The following is a 23,618-nucleotide window of genomic DNA, read 5'->3' as shown; positions in this document are numbered from 1 at the left end:
GGCCTTGTTTTATTTTTGCCTAGCTGTTATTTAACATTGTGTAATTTATAGCAGATTTAAGGGTGAGTTGCACCATTTAACTATAAAGATATCCAAACCATAACCAGCCGTATACTTGCCGCCCATTGGTCAAATCGGCGGATTTGACAACTGAAAATGGTTCAGTTATCGTCATAGTTAAAAGGTAACACCTCCCTAAATGTTATGAAACTACCTAAGTACTGCTGACCTTTGTGATTTAAGTTTCTATTTTGAAACTATGTTTTTCATTATTTTGTGATTAACTTAGCGAAATAACGTGATAGAATCTAACCATCTATGTTGTTATACTCTATCCACGGAAGCAAGAGCTAAAAGGTAAACAAAGAATGACACTTTTTCAAGATGGCGTTATAACCCGACCGATGACAAAACGTCACATTTTTGTGTAAAATGTTCGCAGTATCTGTGATTTTGTCATCGGTCGGGTTATACCGCCATCTTGAAAAAGTGTCATTCTTTGTTTACCTTTTAGCTCTTGCTTCCGTGGATAAAGTATAGTATAAGAGCAGTTATTTTTCTATAGCCACATAGAAAATTCCAATTTGTGATAAAAATAAACTATTTAAAATTAATAACGTGTCTTACTTTGAGTTTGCCTATAATAGTTTATTAGTGTATAATATAGACTAATTAAATGAAATACGTATTTTAATTTCTATTGTTACGGATAAATTATATAATTAATCATAATGAAACTCCACACGAAAGATTTAACAATAAGAACAATAAATTTTTTCTTAACATCAGTTTAATTGATCACAGTTCATATAACTCATATAAATGACATATTATTCCTGGTATAAAATATTTCAATAGGTGATTGAAAATGAGTTCTTATTTTAAGGTAGGAAGCTCTATGGTTCTATCATGAGGCGTCGGGTAGTCTCTGGTACAAATGTGGTCGGGACGAACAGCCGGGACAAACGTGCAGAGTCGTGGACACCACACTCTCGCATTCCCAACAATAGCATTCGTGACATCTTGTGCAACGGTATATCTGTCGTGTAAAGAATATTAATAGTCATTACGTTATTCTATTGAAATCCTACTAATATTACAAAGGTGAGAATATGAAAAAATAAATGTAAGTTTCTTACTTTATCGCGGAAAAACTACAGAATGTATTTTGATGTAACTAGGCGAAGCAATTACAACGCCATGTCAGACTACGCGAATAATTAATGCCTTTGGGACGCCGGTGAAACCACGAGCAGAAACTATTGTGTAATTATTTCAAACTCACCTGTTTGTCCAGATCTGTGAAGTTTCTTAGACACGCAAAACAGTATTGTGCCTGTCCCTCATTCGCCAATTCTTCGTATGGTTCGACAGGGAATAAATGGTGATACGACCTAAAATTATAAAAACATTAGTTATAAATAATCTGAGGCATCATAAGATCCTTCCTTTTCCGATCCGGATTCCGAAAAACCAAGATTTGGATATATATTGATACACAGTCATTTTCAAACTCAATGTTACGCCAACATATAAAAGAGGTAGGTACCTGGCTAAATGCGGTGCGGAGGCTAGCGTGAGGCCGCAGGTACGACACTGCGCCGGCAGGGAACAATACTTGCTGCGACACTGCGGACACAGGTGTCCCTCGCCGCCGACACCCTCGCCGTCTTCTAAGTGGCTGCAATGTTAACAACCATATTTAGGATCCCACTACTGTTTGATAGATTTCCAATGCATGACAGATAAATATTATGCATTGTATTGTATATCTAAACAAACATGGAAAGAGGAAAGACTTGTTTGTTAGAATCGAATAGGCTCCGGAAGTACTGAAACGATTTGAATAACTCTTTCACTGTAAGGACAGGAAACAAAGCTACACTATCTAGGCTGAACATAGCCTATGTTTTATCCGGGTAAGGGAAGAAGTTCCCCGGGACGCGGGTGAAACCGCAAGGAGCAGCTAGTGTGGTATATGTGTGCAAAAAACGAATATGTTGGGGGCCTGTAGAGCACCGATGTTCCCGATGCCGGTAGAACATTATTTTTATATTTTAAAATGTTTTTTTTTCTAATAAATAAAAATAAATGACTACAGAAAATATACATACCACATGCACACAGTGATGGGTGGGTCGGCATTAGTCCCCGGGTCTGTCTGGTTGACCGGCGGCGCGGAGTGGGGGAAGCCCATCTTCACGAGGCCGGCGTCCAGTGCGCGGGCGCGGGGCGGCGGGCTTGTGTAGTCTAGCAGCAGAGAGCGGTAGTGAACATCGTCTAACACCACCTGGATATTAATATCATGATTAATTATAGAAGAGTAGCATCTAAGTTTAATTTATGTGAACTGATAACCAAGACTTACTGTGGGTTGCACTACTATGATGATGTCCGAGCCGAGATGTTCAGTTGTGAAATCGCCGATTCGACCAATGGGCGGCAAGTATACGGCTGGTTATGTTTTGGTTATAGTTAAATATTGCATTGCAACTCACAATGCTGGTAGTACTTCTATCGGACTGACTTCATAAATATACAAATCTTCAAAAAAGTACTGGTACTTACACCATATTCTCCACCAGTATCTTGACATAACTTTTTACAGATCCTCACTTCAGCTGCCAAGCCAATAACTGAACAACGAATCCCTTCCGTTTTGAGCGACTAAAAAAAAACAAAGAGTTTACTTATAAATATGGCATGGGATATTTTTTTAAATATTTATGGTATATTTTGAGTTGCTCCATTAAACTATAACAACAATTGAACTAAATATTTCCGATTGTCAAATCGCTGATTTGACCGATAGGCGGCAAGTACATGGATGCTTAATGGTTTAGTTATCGTTATATGTTTCATGGTCGAATCGGCTGGGAATGATGGGAACTGAAGCCCCTTAAAGGATCTAGGTCGGCTTGACCTGTAACCCTGTATATACAGGGTTACTGGTAAGTAGACCGCATCCTTTCAGGAGGTGATAGTATAGGTCAATACGGACAAATTTGACCCTGGGATACACTGGGCAAAAGTTAACCCGTTTCAAGATAATCGAATTTCAAGATCAGTCGTCTAGGTACACGTATAACTTTTCATTATTAGTTAAAAGTCTCATTTTTGTGGATTTTTGTTTGTTTTTGGATAGAAGATGAATCATTTCATAATAACAAACCATAAAACTGTACAAATCTCAGAGGAAATTATAGCGAACAGAAATTACTTTTTTAGTAGATATTTTCTCAAAAATATTACTTTTCATTTTTTTGTGCAGAATACTTAAAAAACATCTACATTTATATGGCTATCCAAAAAGCCACAAAACACACAAAAATCCGCAAAAACGAGACTTTTAACTAGTAATAAAAATGTATACGTGTACCTAGACGACTTGTAAAGAAAAGATCTTAAAATTCGATTATCTTGAAACGGGTTAACTTTTGCCCAGTGTATCCCAGGGTCAAATTTGTCCGTATTGACCTATACTATCACCTCCTGAAAGGATGCGGTCTACTTACCAGTAACCCTGTATACATTTAACTTTAAATAATTTATTTCATGTTCTTAATTGCTTTGTAATCACTATCTTTCGTTTATTTCACTTTTATATCTTAGGTTTATATAATGTGTGTTTTGTTAAATACAATTAAAACAGGACCTGGACCAATTGAAACAGGTCTGTATCATAAATTTGTACACCTGTTCCAGGTAGAATATGATGATTCTGTTAACTATTGTGTCATCTTGTATACTCATATTCTGTGCAAATAAATTATTCTTATTCTTATAGTGAAATGGTGCAACTGGGTCTTAACAAACATGGATTTAACTAAAATTTTCTACAGACCTGAATAGTAGTAGTAATATCTCCAGGGTCACAAGTAGTGAGTGAAGCAAACAGCACCAGAAGTTCCCTAGAGGCATGGCCAGGTAGAGGTTTGAGGACTCGCCCGGCAAACTCCAGAGTGTTTTGTAGTGAGGGCTCCCCACTTAATGCCATGTCTGTCAACCTGTATGATATAAGATCGCAGAGTTAAGCTGCTGTAGTTGTAATACGGACCTAACTTACTTTTAAAAGACTTTAAAAAAGGCCGTTGTATTTATTTTTTTGCATGATTGTCACATGTGTGGCTGAACCAATTTTGATGCAGTTTTCGGCACTTTGTTGATGATTATTGAAATTTGTGTTTTCTATTGAGTATAGTTATCAGCACGGATATTGAGCCCTGACCTTCACCTGCGCAGATGCGATTTATTGGTTTATTGCCTTATGTGCACAGTGCGCAAAGCGACCCCCACTCTTCCGCCGAGAGCTCAATATCCATGCTGGTAACTATATCAACATTCACTAATTAACAAATTGTGCACATTCGGATGTAGCTTCATTTATTGCCAAAGAACAACTTTGGTTCTTAATCCCAAATTGGTGTGTACCTAATAAATATAAAGTAAAAAATGTGCACATACCCTTGTAGAGACTTGATATGCTTTCTGACATTCCCAGATAACTCTGTTAGTTTCTCAGCTCTTTTGTTTTTCATCAGTACCAAACCAAGTTGACTAAGAGGATTCTGATCAAAATACTCTTCAATGAACTTTTCTAGCAGCTGAAATGAATTAAATATGAAGTTAATGACATGGATGTAGGGATGATTCTTATTAATGACTCAGGTTTCTTGTGTGCACACATTTTACTGCTGCAAAAATCGATGGTAAATACACCTTATGTAGGCACATTGGCCAATGTTATATGGGATGCTATAAAAAAACATGAACAAAGCGCTTTGACATCAACTTTAACAATGATATTCTCTACAAAGTTCATCAGTAGGCAAGAAAATAAGAAGTGACCAAAAAGTAAAACAACAAACCTTAAGTGTGCATAGAAATCTAGATGGCTTCAGGTCTTGTGAGTTCATAGCTTCAGAACAATCCACAGCTACTAGCACATGCCTCATCATGCCCAGTCTCACGGGACCGCGGCGGGCCACCACAGCCTTGCGAGCCGCTTTTTGTGCGAACTCTGCCACCAGTCCTTCCACCAAACCGTCCTCATCCTCTTTAATGGCCTCCCTGGATAAAAACAATTAAACATCGAGTTGAGGTTCAATGTGTACTCCGCCCCTAAGACGACCCACTGACCACGCTATATCATGAAATCAATTTAGAATTCTAGAATGCAGAGTTCAGACTCACCAAGTCTTCTCATAACCTGTCTCCCACCGGTATTCTTTAGAATCTTGTTCATCATCAGCCATTGTGAACGACACAAACTTCTATAGCGAGAGGTTCAAACTAGTTCAGTTTTCCTTTCAGAGTAAATAATAAGTCATCTATTTTCAATTCAATGTTATTATTTTAATTTAATAATTATAATGTTTGTTAATGTTGAACAATTATTTAGTCAACTATTGACAAATGTCACTGTCTGTCAAATCGTTGATGCCAATGTCATCTTCAAGAATCCATCAAGAATCAAGAACGCTCAGAAACGAGAACAATAAATTCAAAATAACTAAGATTAACTTATTGAAATCGGTGATGGAAGTCTATACCTAACTTTCTAGTTCTTTAACAAGAATGGCGACAGTAAATTATTTTCTTAGAGTTCTTTAAAGATGCAGTTGCAGTGCAAAACGGCTGGCCGTACCACGCGTTTTTTTATGAAAACTAATAAACTTCGCATGACGAATAATTGTGTGTCTACTTTATAAGCTACAAGTTTCCGCCCACGTTCTGGCGTGCCGCGTGCCTGAATAAGATTAGCCTTCCTCAATAAATGGGCTATTTAAAAATTAAATATTTTTTCAAATCGGACGTGTATAGTTACCGGCACGGATATTGAGCTCTCGGCGGAAGAGTGGGGATCGCTTTGCGCACCGTACACATAAGGCAATAAACCAATAAATCGCTTCTGCGCAGGTGAAGGTCAGGGCTCAATATCCGTGCCGATAACTATACCTACTTGGATAGTGACTGAGATGGCTGGGCACAGGCAAACAAACTCGTCGGCTTTATTTATAAGTATTGTGTCGAGGGTCATACCCATACCTAAGGATCTTTAAATTCGGATAAAATAGAATTCCTGCCACAGGTGGTACTTTTATTGTAAAGTGTAAACGTTATACGATATGGCACAGTTTATTTCCCACTTTTACACTTCTTCTTCTTTCGTGTCGATGACAATGTCATACACTTCTGGACACATCTATAGGCCCACCTTGTATTTTCAGTTTCGTTTGGTCCTAGCTAAATTTTTATATTATATAGGTCGAGCAAAAGGTTTTTATGCAGTTTTGAACCTTGCACATTCACAATTTCATTCAATAGTCTTTTTTTGAATTTCGAATACAGAATTCAAAGAAACAAGAGACAATTTGGAGCCTGCTTGTTGATATCAAACAATCGATTACTAAGAAAACTTGGTTTTATTGGTTTACTTGGATTTAATTCTTGAAAAAGTGATTGATATCGTTGGTTTTGCAACAAACATTACTTATTCTTAACATTAAGGTGAGGTTCTCTCAATAATCTATGGATACTTCACCTGAAGTCGCCGCCCAAGCTGTGGCACTTATTCAGGCCGGACACAGCCAAAGAAACGTGAGTGCCCAACTTAATTTAAGTCGATCTGCGGTCCGAAATGTTTATCGGAAGTACCTAGAGACTGGCGGCTTTGTTCGTCGCCAAGGAAGGCCACGATCTCGGGTCACAACTGAAAGGCAGGATCGTTTCATCGTGACGACCAGCTTGAGAAATCGTCACCTTACCTCCATTGAGATACAAAATCAACTTCGCGACTTCCATGGAGCACGTGCGAGCGCTCGAACTGTTCGGAGAAGGTTAAAAGAACGCGATATGGTACCACACAAGCCAGCTAATGGGCCCAAACTAACGAGAGCCCACCGAACAGCGCGAATTCATTTCGCAGGCAGTCATTTAAATTGGACACAGCAAGATTGGAGCCGTGTATTCTTTTCTGATGAGTCTAAAATTGTGTTACATGGCAATGATGGAAGGAAGAAGGTCTACCGACGTAAGGGAGAGCGTTTCGCACAATGCTGCTTTGAAGAGAGGGTTGCTTATGGCGGGCGGTGGCTCATGGACTGTCTGGGGCGGTATATCCGCGAACGGCAAAACTCAACTTGAGATTGTTACAGGACCACGGCTGCCAACATTAAATGCTGAAAGGTACATTCGTGAGTACTTAGGACCTCACGTGATACCATTCGCAGACTATGTGGGCCCAAATTTCCTTTTTATGCATGATAATGCAAGAGCCCATGCGGCCGGCATCGTCAGGGAATATCTTTGGCATGTGAATATCACAGTTATGGACTGGCCAGCCAGAAGCCCAGACATGAACCCCATTGAGCACATGTGGGACGAGCTAAAAAGACGTGTTAGGGCTCGTCAGCCAGCTGCCCAGACGATGCAGGAGTTGAAAACTGCTATTGAAGAGGAATGGGAGATGATCCCTCAAAACTTCATAGAGCGGTTGATAAACTCTATGCCTAATCGTATGAGAGCTGTGGTAGATGCCTATGGAGGCAACACGCGTTATTAAATTAAACCTGTATTTGATAAAACATGTTTTTTATTCAAAAATCATTTGCCTTTAACGAGGCACATATCCGACTTGTTAGGCGTAGCTCCATGTCGTATGGTATTCTGAATTCAAATTTAAGACAATACGATCGAAAAAGATGGTAAAATGTATCAGGTTTAAAACTGCATCAACAGTTTTTGTTCAATCTAGCAATCATATTTCGGTAGGGGCCATCAAAACCTAAACTCTAAGGTGGGCCAATAGATGTGTCCAGAAGTGTATATTGAGACTACACTATGTCAGCCCAATATGCCGCTGAGCACTTTTACTCTGGGCGCACTGTAGATGCTTGCAAGCACTTGAAGTGCATAGAACACAACTGCATCTACATCATAATAATGATGAATCATTTCCGTAACGAAAAAACGTCTTCTGAGCCAAGTGATTTTTTATTGCAATGTTTTAAGTCAACGCTAAAACAGCTGAAGCACTTCAGGGGCCTATGAAACAATTGAAGAATTACCTACATTTCTATTTCAAGTTCTCTGAAATTATTGAGTTTTCCTTCCTCGTACATAATGCATAGAGTTGGCTCTTGCATTATGTACCCAAGTTTTACAGCTCCTGACCAAGACCTGCAACTCCCATCCTTCTATCACATATGCATCTGAGGATATGGGAGAGGTTCAGCTTCAGGAGAATAAATAAATAAATTACTTGCAAACTACTGCTTACTTAAATATTAACATAACATCGTCTTTTACACGTCTTACACACATTGAATAGATAATTCTATCCATTAAATTAGCATGACCTTTCTTGGCTCATGCTTGTCTTATTATCAATTTGAAAAGTTGTTTTTTTTTCCATGATCCTAAAACAAAACATTTCTGGAAATCTACATAGTTATTATTTGATAATAAAGGTCATAAAAATATCAAGAACTACTAAAAGACAATAAATTTATGTATTGTGCATATTGAAGTGACAAATGTAGTAAATGGAAAAGCCTTTATTTACAGATACTTTTGAGAAATTTATTATTGGGTCTTACTAACATAAAAATACAAAAATAGTTTAAAATAATAGTGTAGATCCTCACAATAACTTCTATGCACATATTAATGATGAGATATTCATACAAGATGGCTGACACTTAAGCAATATTAACCATTATTTCCAATGTATATGTATTCAATGCCGATACTATACAAATAAATAAAATGAGCCTTAAGAATAACCATTAATTCTAGAATGTGAACAGCAATTAGAACAAATGGTTTTAAGTTTATTGGAATCTCTATAATATTAAAATCAGGTGTACTGTTGAATTATTCATAGATAATTCATAATTCTTGAAGTCATTGAACATTTCAACAATAACACTGACATGAACTAGCCTGCGAAGCTTTGCTACAGAAAGCAAATTCATACTTTACATGGTGCGGTAACTTGTGTCTATTCATTACCACACAACTGTTTTATTAAATTTTATATTTTTTATTATTATTTTGATATGCTTTCTGCAACAAAGCAATGAGATGGCAAGTAGTCCACTTGAGTGTCTTGATATTTTACTGCATCACTCTGTCGCCGCCATAGCTCGTGCTTGTGCTCGAACTCTTTTGTCATACTCTAATCGGTTTTGACTGAAAAGAGATTGAAAATATTCATAAGTATAAGATAAACCATGTGTTAATAGCAAGTGTAAACAAAAAGTCAGGTATTTACTGACCAATAGATTGTGTAAGCTTCAGCTTGAGCTGGATCCTTGACATTGGGCTCATTGAGTAGATCCTGAATACCAAGGAGGATCTGTTTGATTGTGATTGCAGGGCGCCAGTCCTTTTCTTCATCTAATAGTGAGAGGCAGACAGTGCCTGATGGATACACATTAGGATGGAACAGTGGAGGCTCAAATTTGCATTTTGGAGGACTAGATGGATAGTCATCTTTAAAAATCATACGTAATTTATATAGACCTCCCTCCCATGGTGTCTGCAAAGATGAAATAAATGATAAGTTTCCAAAAAACAAAGTAAAATTATTTATCATTTAGTAACAGACAATATGCATAATAACAAAACATGATATTACATATTAGCCTCTTTGTCGCACTACAGACACTAAACTTAACAACCGAAACAATATTTTGCAGGTAAAATTTAAAAGTTCTAGAAATACTAACCCCCTTTTTTCCAGGAATCGCACATTCCCATGTCATGAGATTTAAAGATCCATCGGGATTTTTCATAGGTCTAGCCACGAAGCCCTGAAACACGTAATCCGTTAAAAAAATGCACTTTAAACCGAACAAACAATTGTACAATTCATCATAACAAGAATTCATGTAACTTACAAAGGGGTGATCCTTGCGCCAGGCTTTTCTTTCTTCAGCTAACCGTGCACTAGCTATACCCGACATTGCCAAAAACTAAAAGTTGAGAAATATCACAAAGCAGTCGCCGCGGATTCTTCGAATACAATCAAGGAAATTCCTCGCCTTTCAGTGAACAATGCAAAGAAATAATACGAAAAAATAAATTATACGGCGCGAAGCGTCCCACGAAGTGATTAACTTTAAACACAGATTAAAAAATACTACTAAAATACAGAGGTCATAATGCCGCTCGCTTACCGTATTGCTGTAGCTATTGTAAATCGACTATACAGTAAGGCACTGATTTTAATGTTGTGTCGCCAATGGTCCATTTCAGTAAGAGTTCTTTAAATTCCAGATTTTATCTCAATTTCTCATATTTACATTCACAATAAAATTAAATATATGCTACTGAAGTTAAACTGAAAATAGATTGTAGTATGAATCGATACAACTTTCCTGTTAGAGTGATTATCGACTAAATGCATTAGCTATCATGTGCGCAAATGGGGTTAGTAACAACGCGAAAATAGGAGTTTGAACTTGAATTGATTTTTAGACTACTGAATTAGTGAAGCCAAAACATAAAATCGTACGAACAAGGTCTAACTGTTTTTAACGAGCACAATGTTATGAAAAATAAGATGTATGACTCGTCTGGTTTTTCCTTTCCCCTTTTAGTGATGTGCATGAGTTTCTTACTAATCGACTATATTTGTTTTATATCTTGCTCTAACTCAACTCGATCCCGACTTTGTGAGTTTGTTCTTATTTATGTTATTGGTAATGTGCGTGGCTCATCGTTTTCGTTTACTATAAATAAACTTGTACAATGCAAGCAGTATTATAGTTGGCACAATTAAAAACACGTGTTAGTATTTACTAAGTTACGTGTACAGGGGCTAACAGGGGCCCGATTCTCCTAATTTTACTTAAGCGACATACGATTCACATTCGACTGAGATCCAATCACGACCCAATTACGATTGAAGCGCATGTCACATTCCGCAATGTTTTCTTTGAAATAAACGTTTTTATCCTTTTCTGTCATTTAATAATGAATCATTTTGTCTGCAAATGATTTACGATTGCAATATGATTGTAGAGCAAACTACAGTATAGACAAAATTACTAAAATAGCAGACCATTCGCAATCCAATCGAATGTCGTTGGAATACGATTGGTCTTATATAAGTCGCAGAATGCCGGATATGGTTAAAACTGCTATTGCGTTGCGATTCACTTTCTATTCAATTTTGACATTATTAACTTAGGAGAATCTAGTCATCAGCTAATGTTATAAACAATTTTTTAGCTATCAAAACGTTTATTTAAAAGAAAATAAAAAGCGTGTAAAATAGCGGAACGCCACATACGCTTCAATCACAAATGAGTCGTGATTGGATCTCTGTCGGATGTGAATCGTATGTCACTAAAGTAAATAGCGGAATCGAGCCCCAGGTGTGCCAGCCCATACCCTCCCCGCACTTTATTGTATTTTTCTGGAATCGATTAAGACACAGTTGCTTAGGTAGGTACCTTCAGCAGGAATAACTATATCGTAGGTTCTTCAGAATCACAATAGAGTCCCGATAATAGGATTACTAACCGTTGATTTATGGTTGATGTAGTTCTTTTCTGCGAGCTGTGGCAGCCAACCGGGATTAAAACAGGGGCGAGATTCTTCTAATTTTACTTAAGCGACATACAATTCACGTTCGACTGAGATCCAATCCCGACTCAATTACGATTGAAGCGTATGTGGCATTCCGCTATTTTTTCTTTGAAATAAACGTTTTATCCTTTTCTGTCATTCAATAATGGATCACTTTGTCTGCAATTGATTGCAATATGATTGTAGAGCAAACTACCGTATAAACCAAAATAGCAGATCAATCGCAAACCAATCGAATGTCGTTGGAATGCGATTGGTCTTACATTAGTAGCAGAATGCCCGATATGGTTAAAACAGGGACCCGATTCTCCTAAGTTAATAATGTCAAAATCGAATCGCAATATGATCGCAATAGCAGTTTTAACCATATCGGGTATTCTGCTACTAATATAAGACCAATCGTATTAAGTTAAGAAGATTATCTTCGTCGGAAAAGATAGTGACCAAGCGCATCTTTTACTCAGAACTAGCTTATTCTTTGGATTAATTGAAGGAGGCCTGTCTCGGACTACTTAATGAAGTTTAGTATGGTAATGTAACCTAAACTAACTTTTAACTTTCAAAAAACATTAAATTTACAGAAACTGTGCCTGATTCTGGCAAGTTATCGGCAAGGATCCCCTGACCTTCACCTGCGCAGAAGTGATTTATTGGTTTATTGCCTTAAGTGTACAGTGCGCAAAGCGATCCCCACTCTTCCACCGAGAGCTCATTATCCGTGCCGATAACTATAATAATGTCAAAATTGAATCGCAACAGCAATTTACCGTCAGTTGCACAAAGCTCCATTATAGTTAAAGCTTCATTAAATCCATTGTTGACACTTTTTATCTTGTTGACAAAGAAAGAGTCAGCAATAGATAAAGAAGCTTTAACTTTAATAGAGCTTTGTGCAACTCCCCTCGAAATAAAAGTTTTATGGTAAGAAAGAGATTTATTGTAAAGCTTTTTAAGGAAAAAATTTAGTTAGATGTAGGTACAAAAATTACACAGGTACTTACGTAGAGGTGAGAAAACTATTAAATAATTCTATGGTAGGTATGTACCTACCGTGTACTTATTTACCCTCTGTTACAAAAATTGGTAATCTTGCTGCTGGGGTTGGCGATGTTTAGCTTCGATACCTACTTACCTATTTTTGTAACACCGTGTATGAGTAGGTAAATACCTTTGTACGTACCTGCTTAGGTACAAAAAAAAATGCACCTGCGCCTTTTACAAAGAGTCATTTTAATTCTCGAAAACTGAAATTCAGAAGATAACCGGTAAAGATCAATTAAAAGTACAAACTTTAGTACAAAAATGATAACCATTTTCGACATTTTCGAGTACAACTGCAATGATATTTCATGGAGAAAATGTTGTTAATAAATTATATTCAATTTTCACTATTCTTTGGTTGTTTCAGCCCTTTATTTATAATATTACTGTTGCATACAAATCAATATTACGATTTATAATGATTCTAATAAATTGTATGTTATTATTCCATTGAATTTGAGGAATGTCGGTGAAACTTGGTGGTAAAGCACAATTGTCGGCCAAAACTAGTGGCATCCACGAAACAGCAGGTGTGTTATAGTTTGCCAGAAACGACGCTTTTCTATGATTGGCTAAAACTTCTACATGCTACGCTCGGATTGGATGCCAACAATGAGATGTTACAATGAAAACAAGAAATGTCGGCGATCACTAGGTGGCAGCCTGAGCGTGTCGGCGAAACGTTTTTTATCCTCATTAGACATTCGATTGTTGATGTGATTTGTTCCGTTTTGCGTTGTATTCTCTGAAAAGTTTCAATAATTTAGAAAAAAATATTGTTTTGGTAAGTGACATTGTCTTGATCGTGCAATTTATTTAAAATCTCTGTGAATTATAATACGATATTTATATAAATTATGGCATGTTTACTTAATTATTAGGACAGAAGCGTCTAATTTTATCGCTACGGTGGCAGTGTAATTCAATGAGCGTGATTTGTGTCATGGGACTTCAAATAATAATTTATTTGTGTAACTTTTAGATGAGAGAGTTGATATTCTTCATTTTAGTGAGAGTTATACTCTCCTTAATATGTAATCGTAAAATATGAAGTTGTTTATCGCCCATTTATTGTTAATGTGAGTTGGCGGGAATCTGCCGGCTGTAAATAAGGTTAACTGAGGACCTACGCTGAGTACGAGATGTAGCATGTTGTTTAAGTAACTGCGAGAAAATAAAAATATTGATCCAGTGTTAAACTTGTAGCTTGCATCCGAGACGCGACAATGACTTCAGTAGAGGAAGGCGAGACGCCACCGGAGGAGGTGCCGGCGGGAAATCCGGAGGAGTTAACTAAAAACCCCACCGCCCTAAAGGGTAAAGACTTTGTTTATCGCCTTTATTACTACTATGATATCTATGATTGTTTACCTCTACTGGAGTGTTCTACATTCCTGTGAAAGTAAATGTATTGTACATAATATCTGCTTAATAAGTGGCACAGTTGTAATCAATTTACATAAAGTTTATACTTACAGACTTCATTTGTATGCTTTCATTTTGATGTATAAATTTAGATTTCATTGAAAGGAGGATGAATTTCTGAATTATTTAGATTGCATTCCAATATTTTAGTATCATTAATAGCAAAACTTGTGGTGTTTCATGTAGCAGTTTGTAATTTGCAGATTTCCTAGTGTATCATAAGCTTCATCTAACTTTCGATATTTATTGTTTCAGAGGCTCATGAACAAATGGCAACATTAGATGTATTGGTCTGTGGTTTGTGCCACTCAGCATTCCACTTCGTTGAGGAGTTTAAGGAGCATAAAGATGCTAACAACTGCACGGGAAAGTCACCAGTGAGAGATAGTGTAAGTCTGACAGTCTTAATTGAGTCAAACTTCATAAGAATGATGCTACCTTTGCATAGTCTACAAATTAATGGGATCAGAATATGTAAAAGGTTTAATTGAATCAGACATCAAAGGAAAACCTTTGTCCAGCATATTATTTAATGTGGAAAGGATATTTAATAGTTTGTTTGTTTTATCTACAGAATGAAAGTAAAGCTCAAGTATGGGCCTTTCTGCTGTGGAAGTGTTCGTCAGTTCGAGACGGGTCCACAGTGAACACAGACAATAGTTGGAAGCTTTACCAGCAGTGGTGTCGCATGGCTGAAGCCCAGCGCACAGCGTGGATCACTGCCGGATCAAATGTCCAGGCCTTGTCCAAATTTGCTCATGCTAAAGTTGTAAGTTTAATGTTTTTTTATTAAGTTTTATGCAAAAACAAATTATATAATGTGATCTGTTGTATTAAATGCTACTTCGTTGTGTGACAAAGATTGATAGGGCTAACCAACTTTTTCATCGCAGATGGAATTGAAGACTGAAGACCAACTGGTACCTGTACAAACCCCAGTTCAGCAAGAAACAAAGAAGCGAGGCCGACCAAGAAAATTAGCCAAGCCGGTATGACTTTCAGTAGACTTATTGATATAAATCATTGTACATACCATTATTCCTAACACTCATTGCTAACTCACTCTTGCAGGAGGATTCTGAAACACAGCCCTCGGGAGAGGAAAGTGATGATATTGTTAAGGCTAGCCCTGGACTCAAGAATGTCCAAAAAGTACCAATACCACAAAATATTAACAAAACTAAGGTACTTTTATTCAAATTTTGTTTTTTGTTGTTTTTGCATAACATGGTAGCCTTAGCAATTGCTTTATTAACGTAAATGTAGCGAAAAGTTTGAATATTTAATAGTTATTGCTTTTTAGGATCATCTTCATACATGCACACATGCTTGACTTATTTAAGTGAATATAGCAAGGATATCACTAAGCAATGGATATGTTTGATACATCTATCTCAGCTTTCAGTTTTATATCATTCGTACATACATGACCCTATATCATACACCATACCTTCTCTTCCACCTCCGCTACTTGCTTATAGTTACAATTGACTTCTGCATAGCCATTCGCGCAATATTTTGTGGGCGTACAAATTTAGAGGGTTCATTACTACATATTATAAAACAAAGTCGCTTTTTCTGTCCCTATATCCCTATGTCCATTTGCACACCTAAATCTTCAAAACTATGCAAATGATTTTCATGTGGATTTTTTAATGAGATGGGGTGTTGTTTCAAGAAGAGGGTTTATGTGTATAATAGTTGCACATTATATATCTTCTTCTTCTTCTTAGCGTTTATCCCGTCTTGTGACGGGGTCCGTTTTCCGTATCTTCTTCTTCCACTTCGCTCTATCCTGGACATCTTCCTGTCATCATTCTTCATATATGAAAAAAATAAATAAAAAACATTTATTAACATTACATTACATTTATATAGTAGAGAAAAATTAATAATTTTAGAGGTGTCTGATGGGATGTCGTAGATTAACGCATTTTATCGCTTACATTGCAACCTCTGGTTAAACCATCAAATTCATATCAAAATAATGTACTACAGTATTGCACACTTTTATTTGCTATAATTCTGTTACCGAGGGTCGGGCCACTAGTACATGTATACTGCTGTTCCCAGGAGCTGAACGAGTCGGTGCGGCTGGCGCAGGAGCGCGTGCCGCCGGAGGAGCGCATCGCGCGGCGCTCGGAGCGGGCGGGCGACGCGGCGGAGGCGGGCGAGTACGTCGTCGAGAAGATCCTCGCCAAGCGCTTCAACCCGCGCCGCAAGCAGTACGAGTACCTGCTCAAGTGGGAGGGATATCCACAGTACGTATTGTTTGTTGTACTCAGCTATAAGATGTCCACTGCTGAACATAGGCCTCCCCCTTAGATCGCCACATATACCGGTTGGAAGCGACCTGCATTATTTTCGTATCACTCTGTAACATCACATAGGAACTTTCAAAGGTTCTTCAAAACATAAGTTTAAGAAATCAATCAAAATACAATATGTAACTAGTCATCATTCTTTATCCTTATTAATTATAAGCTGGCACAACATCTCTTTCTCCATACATATAAAAAAACCCAAATGATTGTCAAATTCGTAGTGGTCTAATTTCTTTACTAGTTCTGTAGTAACTTGTGTGTGTGTGTACTGATTCTGTAAAAACTGCCTTTAGGGTTTTTGGGTAATTTTAATAATTTATTTTAACTTCGCATAAACTTAAGATACAAAATATTAAAATTTGAACAACAAACCTTCCTTACAGTGAACAAAATACATGGGAGCCTGTTGAAAATATGGAGACCTGCAAACATTTACTGGAGGCATTTGAGAAGCAACTCGCGCGTCAAAAGGAATTGAAGGCATTACGAGCTCAGCAGCAGCAGCAACAACACCCAGTACAGGTACAAACACCTAAATTAACTAGCTTTATAATCTTATTTCCTGGTAATACATAGATTTAATTTTGACAACAAACCTCTACTTTTAGGTGAAACAAATAAGTACACCACTACCTCAGGTTGTCAAACAAGTAGTCAAGAAATCGGACAGTCCTGCAGTTACGCCGTCTGGGTAAGAATTTTTCCTCTTTATATCAGTCTAGTCAATGGGGGCGAATCCAACCCTTAAAAAAAGTTGTGGACACACCCATCCCAGGAAGTACACAAGACAGAATATAGGTTCGTATGGGAGAATATAGGGATAGTATCTTGTTAAAGGAGTAGATAGAGGAAAAGAGTACATGAAATGAAGAAGGAAGTTTAATGTCAAAAGTAAATAAGGGTTCTGTCTAGTCAACTTATTTATTCTGCTAGTGAATCAATCAAAAAAATTACTTAACCAAGTATTATATTTAACAAAGTGTGTTTGTGCAGTCGCCTACAACGCACCAGCAAGGTTCGTGCGTTAGACCAAGTGAAGGCGTGGTGCGGCGCCGAGGACGGGGAACCCGCCGCTAAGAAGGTCAAGAAAGAGATCTCCAGTGAGGATGAAGACTACTCCGACCCAGACTCCACTAAAGGTATGGATTCTTTAATTTAAGTAATGTAGAACATTACCACTTTATTTTAATTTCGTTCTATACTACTGTAAAACTTCCAAGTCTACATTTTTTTACCACTACTGCAAATCACCACACACACTCTTCACTTTCACCATTCACATAGCAAGGCCCAGTACTGATAATAATAAACATAGTAAACAAACATTTCAGCTGACAAGAAAGTGCTGAATGGCCAATCATCACCAAAGTCCACTCTGGACCCTGAGCTGGTGAAATCCCTCGGCCTCGCTGGAAAAGGCATGCCGAACATTAAAGGCGTCATTAAAGTTGACCCCAAACATATGCCTAATCTAACTACAGGTATTTAACTGTTTGGAATGACATTAATGGAATCGCTGTGTTTTGACAGTAATGTATGTGCTGGCTTTGCTCCTATCCTTGGCCATTTGTTGAATGAACCCTCTTTTTGACAGGTGTTTATATTATGTCGAAGAGTTCAGGCATTATGAAGATTGATTCCCCTGGCAAATTAGGACCTGGTCTAAACATAGATCAGGATGTGATTCGGAAACAAATATTAGCAGCTAAACAGGTATGTATTTGTTATGTTGTGTAAGTTTATAATATAAAATGTATAATACATATAAGAATGTATGATTATTTCTTATTCATATGACTTGTTATTTTACAGAAAAAATTAGAGGAAACAAAAAAGACATCCCCCATTCGCACACCTATGACATCACAGGTAAATATGGTTTTAACACAACTCAAAAGCATGTGTGTAAAACCATTTTAATACACATTGTATTCATACATACATTACTTTTAAACAGATCAAGAAAACATATGGTTCCGGAGGACAGCAGGTTACAGAGAAAACTATTATAACTCCATCTGGGCAAAAGATCATTCAGCGCACAATACAAAGACCGGCTGGACAAGGGTCTGAAGGAAAATCACCTGTGACAATTCTCAATAAGAAACTTGCTCAGGTACACATATGTAAATTTTATTCGTCGAAAGTAGTATAAGTAGAATGTCATGTTGTTGTAGAAGTTGTTTTAAATATTAGTGTGTTGCACCATTTCACTGTAATGATAGCCAAACCGTTTTCAGTTGTCCAATACTCAATTTGACCAATGAGTGGGATTTTCACAACTGGCATATAGTTAAAAGGTGCGACTCACCTGTAGTGTTGTTTAGTAAACTTTTGTATCATCAATGCCCTCTACACGTTGCCTTATCCAGTCAACCGAGTATCGCTTAAATTGTCACATTGTCACACAATAAGGTTTTGCTAAGTTATTGCACAAATCATGTGGTATGACTGCACAGGGCGACAGTTTACTGCGGCGCGGCGGGTCGGGGCGGGGACGCGGCCGCGGCGGCTACTCCGTGGCGACGGCCGGCGGGAACATTGTACGCATTCGCGACAAAGTCGTCGTGCCCTTAGATTTTGATCAGGTAAGAACATATTTTTTGGTCAACATTTTATATTTTTATGAGCAAATTCAGATTTTTACTTTATTTAACTAAAATAATCCTGTTGTTTGGTTGAAAGTATTGAAAGGTAAGTTAACAATCAGGGGCCCGATTCTCCTAATTTTACTTAAGCAACATTCGATTGACGTTCGACTCGATTCGACTGAGATCCGAGTGCTTAGTGCGAGTTTTCGTGAATTTTTTTACGGACTCACATGAGAGCGCGTATACTAAGATTTGTATGCAGTGTTGCCAACTTAGTGGATTTTCCACTAATACTGGTGGTTTAAGTCCCCTATTTAGTGGCGAAATGTTGAAAGTACTGCGGGTCAAGTAGCGAAATGTAAGTTTTGTGGTACAACTTTAAGGAGTTACTATGGAGATTTGAAGTCTCACGGAATGTCAAAAAAGCATCTACAAAACAAAAAGGTGAACGACTACTATATAATTATATTAAGTACTCATTCATTGGTCAAATGCGTAACTAAACAATTTGTGAAACTACTACGCCGATTATAATTTGTGAAGGATTCGGATCGGGTCGGATGAATTGCTAAACAGATGTAATGCTTTGTCTGTTTTAATTTTCTATCGTTGCCGAGTTACATCTTTGGATGATTAAATTGTTTTAGGTTACAATAAAATATAAACAATATTTTTTTAGTGGTGAATTTGGTGATTTTAAGTGTGGGATAAATTTTTGTTAGTGGTTTTCTGGTGGTTTTAAAAGTTGACTCTGGTGGTAAGCTTCTACAACTGTTGGCAACACTGTTTGTATGGAACAAAAACAGGTTCCAATTTTTGACACTAGGTGGAGCTGTTTTTGTTCCATACAAATCTTAGTATACGCGCTCTCATGTGAGTCCGTAAAAAAATTCACGAGAACTCGCACTAAGCACTCAGATCCCGACTCGATTACGATTGAAGCGTATGTTTCATTCCGCTATTTTTTCTTTCAAATAAACGTTTTTATCCTTTTATGTCATTCAATAATGAATCATTTTGTCTGCAAATGATTTACGATTGCAAAATGATTGTACAGCAAACTACCGTATAGACCAAAATTACCAAAATAGCAGACCAATCGCACACCAATCAAATGTCAATCGAATAAGATTGGTCTTTTATTAGTAGCAGAATGCCCGATATGGTTAAAACTGCTATTGCGATCATATTGCGATTCGATTTCTATTCGATTTTGACATTATTAACTTAGGAGAATCGGGCCCCAGGTAAGTTGTCTATTAGAGTGTACTGTAGATCAGAATGCTCTTCTCTGTTTTACTTAAATGTTCAGGTAAAATAAATCATAAGTGACCAACCAGCTTAAATAGACACACTTGCCGATGTATTGGATGATTTTGTTTATTGATGCAGTCGGACGCGTCGTCGGACACGTCAGACGGCATCGAGGACCCGTTCCCGCGGCAGCTGGGCCCGCTGCCGCCGCCCAGCCCCGAGCGCGAGCTGACGCTGTGCCCGCTGACGGGGCGGCGCCTGGCCCGCGCCGAGGGCGAGCCCACGCCGCCGCCCACGCCGTCCCCGCCGCCCACGCCGCCGCCCCAGCCTGACCTACCCGCCACCATGCTCATGAAGGTATTCTTATCTCTTCCTATGTTCCCGCTTTTGTTTTATGTCGTAGTCCGATTCTCGGTCTGCTCCTTTTTGCCTGACTTATCGATACTAGCGTAGTTAGCTGATTAACTGTGCAGTAGTTCGTTTAATTCCTAAAGAATAACTAACTTCCTATGATATTTAAATAAACACACTATTTGTATGCAGGTTGAAATGTCTCCGGGAGGCACGACAGGAATGCTGGTGCAAGGTGACGGCGCTCAACCCTCATTACCCGTGCTCACAGACGAAGATGGCGTAAGTTCAGAACTTAGCTTGATAACAACATGTCTTAAGTTCAGTACTTATTGCCTTATTAATACCATAGATGGATTTTTCACAGACTGAGGTGAAAGTGGAGGCCAGTGCAGTGAAACAGTTGTTAGAAGGAAGCGTGGGAGTTGACGACGGTGAAGAGGTCGGGCTACTTCACTCTGGTCACACGCCTATTATGATCCGAGGGGAAGATGGAGTGCTATATCAGGTCGCGGGAGAGAATGAAGCGGGACAGACGTTACTCGTGGCGGCTGAGGGAGTCGATGGAGCAGTGGAGGGAGTGGAAGGTGCTGTGGAGGGCGACGGTGACGTCATGTATGTCACTAGGGAGGATGGACAGGTCAGAATATTTCAAGTTTTGTTTCCAAGTGCAGTAAAGTTTCTCCTGTCTTACTGATAAGAAAGACCGTTGTGTTTTAACAAATACATTTTCTAGTACTTCCTGACATAAAACAAAATTCATGACACTTTCAAGTTTCTGTTAGCTTAGCACAAATTCCTTGTGTTTGAAAGAGGTATATATTTGTGTCACAGGTACTGGCGATCGACCCGTCGCAGCTGGCGCAGCTGATGCCGGGCGGCGAGGCGGCGCCGGCGCTGCAGCAGGTGGCGGTGCAGGTGGAGGGCGAGCCGGGCGAGGACGCCACGCAGGTCATCGCGCAGCTCCTGCAGGCAGACCTGCCTTCACCAGGTAACTACCACACATTTCAACTAGGAAAAAAAATTTTTTTTAGGCTGACCAACCACAGCATTCGTAAGTCAGTCACTGTCAAATCCAATTATGTGGCATCTCATTCATGATTCAATGATGATGATTCAATGATCCCTGGATGTACAGGTGCATTATTCTTTATTTGGGAAAAATCAACAAATGACGCCTCGTGCTGTAGGTGCAGTGGGAGATAGTGTTAGACTTTATTGTCTTTTCAGTCAGTAAAACCTCGCTACCTTTTGGTCCTTCCGGAGCCTTTTCTATATCAGGGCCGCGATCACTTTTCCAAACGTTCCCGAAGTATTAAAGCTATTAAAAGTAGGTTATTTATAGCGCTAAAAGAGTAATTAATTGTTACAGGTGGCACAAGAAGAGTAGTACTTATGTTACCCGACGGAAGCTTGACTATGACTGAACTTGATAAGGAGCAGTATGAATCTATCACAGAAGCCAGCAAAGCACAAGAGTAATTGTGGTAAACAAGTTATTAATGATTGAACAAATCTGAATCATTAGTAAATGGATCTAGCGATTTATCTAAGCCCCAACCATAAAGGTTTTGTTTTATGTTATGGGATTGATTCTTATAAAAAGTTTTTATGGTTTCGGATAATTAAATTGTATTTGCGAAGTGAATGTGGATGTAGATAGAATTTATAATGTAATACTTTGTACAAGTGTGTACCACATTTAAAGTTAATTTCTTTGCAATTATTTGGCTGATTTTTCGGAGAAATTCATCATTTTAATTATTTTAAGTTTTGATTCAAAAATCATTGTTGCTTCCAGAACTAATAAAATCTGACGACTGGAAAATCAGCCTTGATATGTTAGATAGATTTTAGCGACGCTGTAGACAGTTGGCATAACTACACAATGAAAATGAAGCTAGAAATATGCGATACAAATTATGTTTCTACAATTTCATATCTGCAACATAGCAATTAAGGACACCATCTCATGCTTTTGGTTTTTCACCATATTTTATATATTATTTTGTGGTTGCAAGTAGCTCCTCTTGTTAATGTAGCATAGTAGGTAAGTATTGAGATTCTCGGCTCACAAGACTGACTGCCACGATGCTGTACATTTTATAACAACAGTATGTGTTGTTCAGGAGTTTCTTGTAAGAGATAGCATTGGCTAAGAACAAGTCAATGAATTTTATGATAAAACTTAGTCTTAGAAGTAGCTTTAAAAAGGCTATAAAAATAGTTTTTTTTTTTTCTATTTTATCATTTTGGTGGTGCAGATACACTAGGAAATATTCACTATCATGAACTTTTAATTACAATAGATTTATATTCCTGATATGTGTATGTACATAGTTTGTTCGTAGAAAATTTTAGACTTTACGCTACATGGCTAAAATGCAATTGAAGAGTAGTAAATATAAATTGTAATGACACTGCCTATTTTATTTTAATCACAAATTTAAAAATCTCATTAATACAATGATAATACTGATGCATGTGAAACTATGCTAGTAGGTCACTTTTTGGCTACTAGCTTTTATAGTCAAATGATGATGATGATGATGATGATGTCCTCCTAGCCGATTATCGGCTACGGCGGCTGTTCTCATGTAAGGAGATTAGCCAACTGCGCAGGACATATTATAGTGAACAAGCATTTGCGCAGACACAGGTGCACTCCCTATTCCTTCACTCTCATAGCCCGATGGGACGGCAATCCGACACGACCGGAGAGAGATCATGCGCAGGACCGACATTTACGTGCTCTCCGATGCACGGGTGTATCAATCACCAGCTTCCAGGCTCCGGGCTGCTTAGTGAAAGTCTTCTAAAACCCACAAAGCGATTTCGGCCCGACTCGGGAATCGAACCCGAGACCTCGTGCTCAGCAGCCGCACTTGCGACAACTAGACCAACGAGGCAGTTGTCAAATAAATATACTACCACAATCAATATTTCGTGCCTATTAAATAATTACTTGTGAAGGAGCCTCAAAGTATGTGTGAATTTTTAGGATAAATTACTACTCTTAATCTCTCTCATT

At 38.1% G+C, this 23,618-nt stretch overlaps 3 protein-coding genes across 7 annotated transcripts; 1 reads left to right on the top strand and 2 right to left on the bottom strand.

Annotated features, from left to right (window-relative positions):
* Positions 1–672: 672 nt before the first annotated feature.
* LOC124637454 (general transcription factor IIH subunit 2) lies at positions 673–5,405 on the bottom strand. The gene is made up of 9 exons (XM_047173953.1): positions 5,194–5,405; positions 4,869–5,070; positions 4,465–4,604; positions 3,845–4,007; positions 2,569–2,667; positions 2,115–2,290; positions 1,550–1,681; positions 1,286–1,394; positions 673–1,039 (listed from the first exon to the last, which is right to left on the bottom strand). The coding sequence occupies exons 1-9, from the start codon at positions 5,253–5,255 to the stop codon at positions 908–910; spliced, it is 1,215 nt and encodes a 404-aa protein (XP_047029909.1). The 5' UTR covers positions 5,256–5,405; the 3' UTR covers positions 673–907.
* A 3,152-nt stretch (positions 5,406–8,557) lies between these two features.
* LOC124637712 (SUMO-conjugating enzyme UBC9-A) lies at positions 8,558–10,146 on the bottom strand. The gene is made up of 4 exons (XM_047174334.1): positions 9,906–10,146; positions 9,735–9,818; positions 9,282–9,544; positions 8,558–9,195 (listed from the first exon to the last, which is right to left on the bottom strand). Exons 1-4 carry the CDS (start codon positions 9,969–9,971, stop codon positions 9,129–9,131), a joined length of 480 nt encoding a protein of 159 aa, XP_047030290.1. The 5' UTR covers positions 9,972–10,146; the 3' UTR covers positions 8,558–9,128.
* Positions 10,147–13,251: 3,105 nt separating this feature from the next.
* LOC124637352 lies at positions 13,252–23,007 on the top strand. Of its 5 annotated transcripts, none has more exons than XM_047173731.1 (20): positions 13,254–13,424; positions 13,848–13,959; positions 14,323–14,456; positions 14,642–14,836; positions 14,961–15,056; positions 15,139–15,252; positions 16,141–16,328; positions 16,775–16,913; positions 17,000–17,082; positions 17,385–17,530; positions 17,723–17,872; positions 17,986–18,104; positions 18,204–18,260; positions 18,349–18,507; positions 18,851–18,979; positions 20,375–20,593; positions 20,780–20,869; positions 20,940–21,227; positions 21,422–21,578; positions 21,960–23,007. In XM_047173731.1, the coding sequence occupies exons 2-20, from the start codon at positions 13,869–13,871 to the stop codon at positions 22,067–22,069; spliced, it is 2,664 nt and encodes an 887-aa protein (XP_047029687.1). In that variant the 5' UTR covers positions 13,254–13,424; positions 13,848–13,868; the 3' UTR covers positions 22,070–23,007. The 5 variants fall into 5 exon arrangements, with proteins under 5 accessions (XP_047029691.1, XP_047029687.1, XP_047029690.1 ...); XM_047173733.1 differs by having other exon boundaries at positions 13,257–13,426; positions 13,849–13,959; positions 20,955–21,227; XM_047173732.1 differs by lacking the exon at positions 13,254–13,424 and adding an exon at positions 13,472–13,777 and having other exon boundaries at positions 13,849–13,959.
* The last annotated feature ends 611 nt before the right edge of the window (positions 23,008–23,618 follow it).

This window comes from Helicoverpa zea, chromosome 16, assembly GCF_022581195.2.
Source record: "Helicoverpa zea isolate HzStark_Cry1AcR chromosome 16, ilHelZeax1.1, whole genome shotgun sequence".
Classification (NCBI taxonomy): domain Eukaryota; kingdom Metazoa; phylum Arthropoda; class Insecta; order Lepidoptera; family Noctuidae; genus Helicoverpa; species Helicoverpa zea.
The sequence above is the reverse complement of the archived record's forward strand: the minus strand, read 5'-3'. Positions and strand labels throughout refer to the sequence as shown.

Coding starts and splice junctions, on each gene's coding strand:
- LOC124637454 (XM_047173953.1), bottom strand. CDS start 5,255: ATGGCTGATGATGAACAAGATTCTAAAGAATACCGGTGGGAGACAGGT. Junction 4,605..4,868: donor GATTTCTATGCACACTTAAG/GTTTGTTGTTTT, acceptor AATTCATTTCAG/CTGCTAGAAAAGTTCATTGA. Junction 1,040..1,285: donor TCACAGATCTGGACAAACAG/GTGAGTTTGAAA, acceptor TTTACACGACAG/ATATACCGTTGCACAAGATG.
- LOC124637352 (XM_047173731.1), top strand. CDS start 13,869: ATGACTTCAGTAGAGGAAGGCGAGACGCCACCGGAGGAGGTGCCGGCG. Junction 18,508..18,850: donor TCAATAAGAAACTTGCTCAG/GTACACATATGT, acceptor ATGACTGCACAG/GGCGACAGTTTACTGCGGCG. Junction 18,980..20,374: donor TGCCCTTAGATTTTGATCAG/GTAAGAACATAT, acceptor TTATTGATGCAG/TCGGACGCGTCGTCGGACAC.
- LOC124637712 (XM_047174334.1), bottom strand. CDS start 9,971: ATGTCGGGTATAGCTAGTGCACGGTTAGCTGAAGAAAGAAAAGCCTGG. Junction 9,819..9,905: donor GGCGCAAGGATCACCCCTTT/GTAAGTTACATG, acceptor TACGTGTTTCAG/GGCTTCGTGGCTAGACCTAT. Junction 9,196..9,281: donor GAAGCTTACACAATCTATTG/GTCAGTAAATAC, acceptor ATCTCTTTTCAG/TCAAAACCGATTAGAGTATG.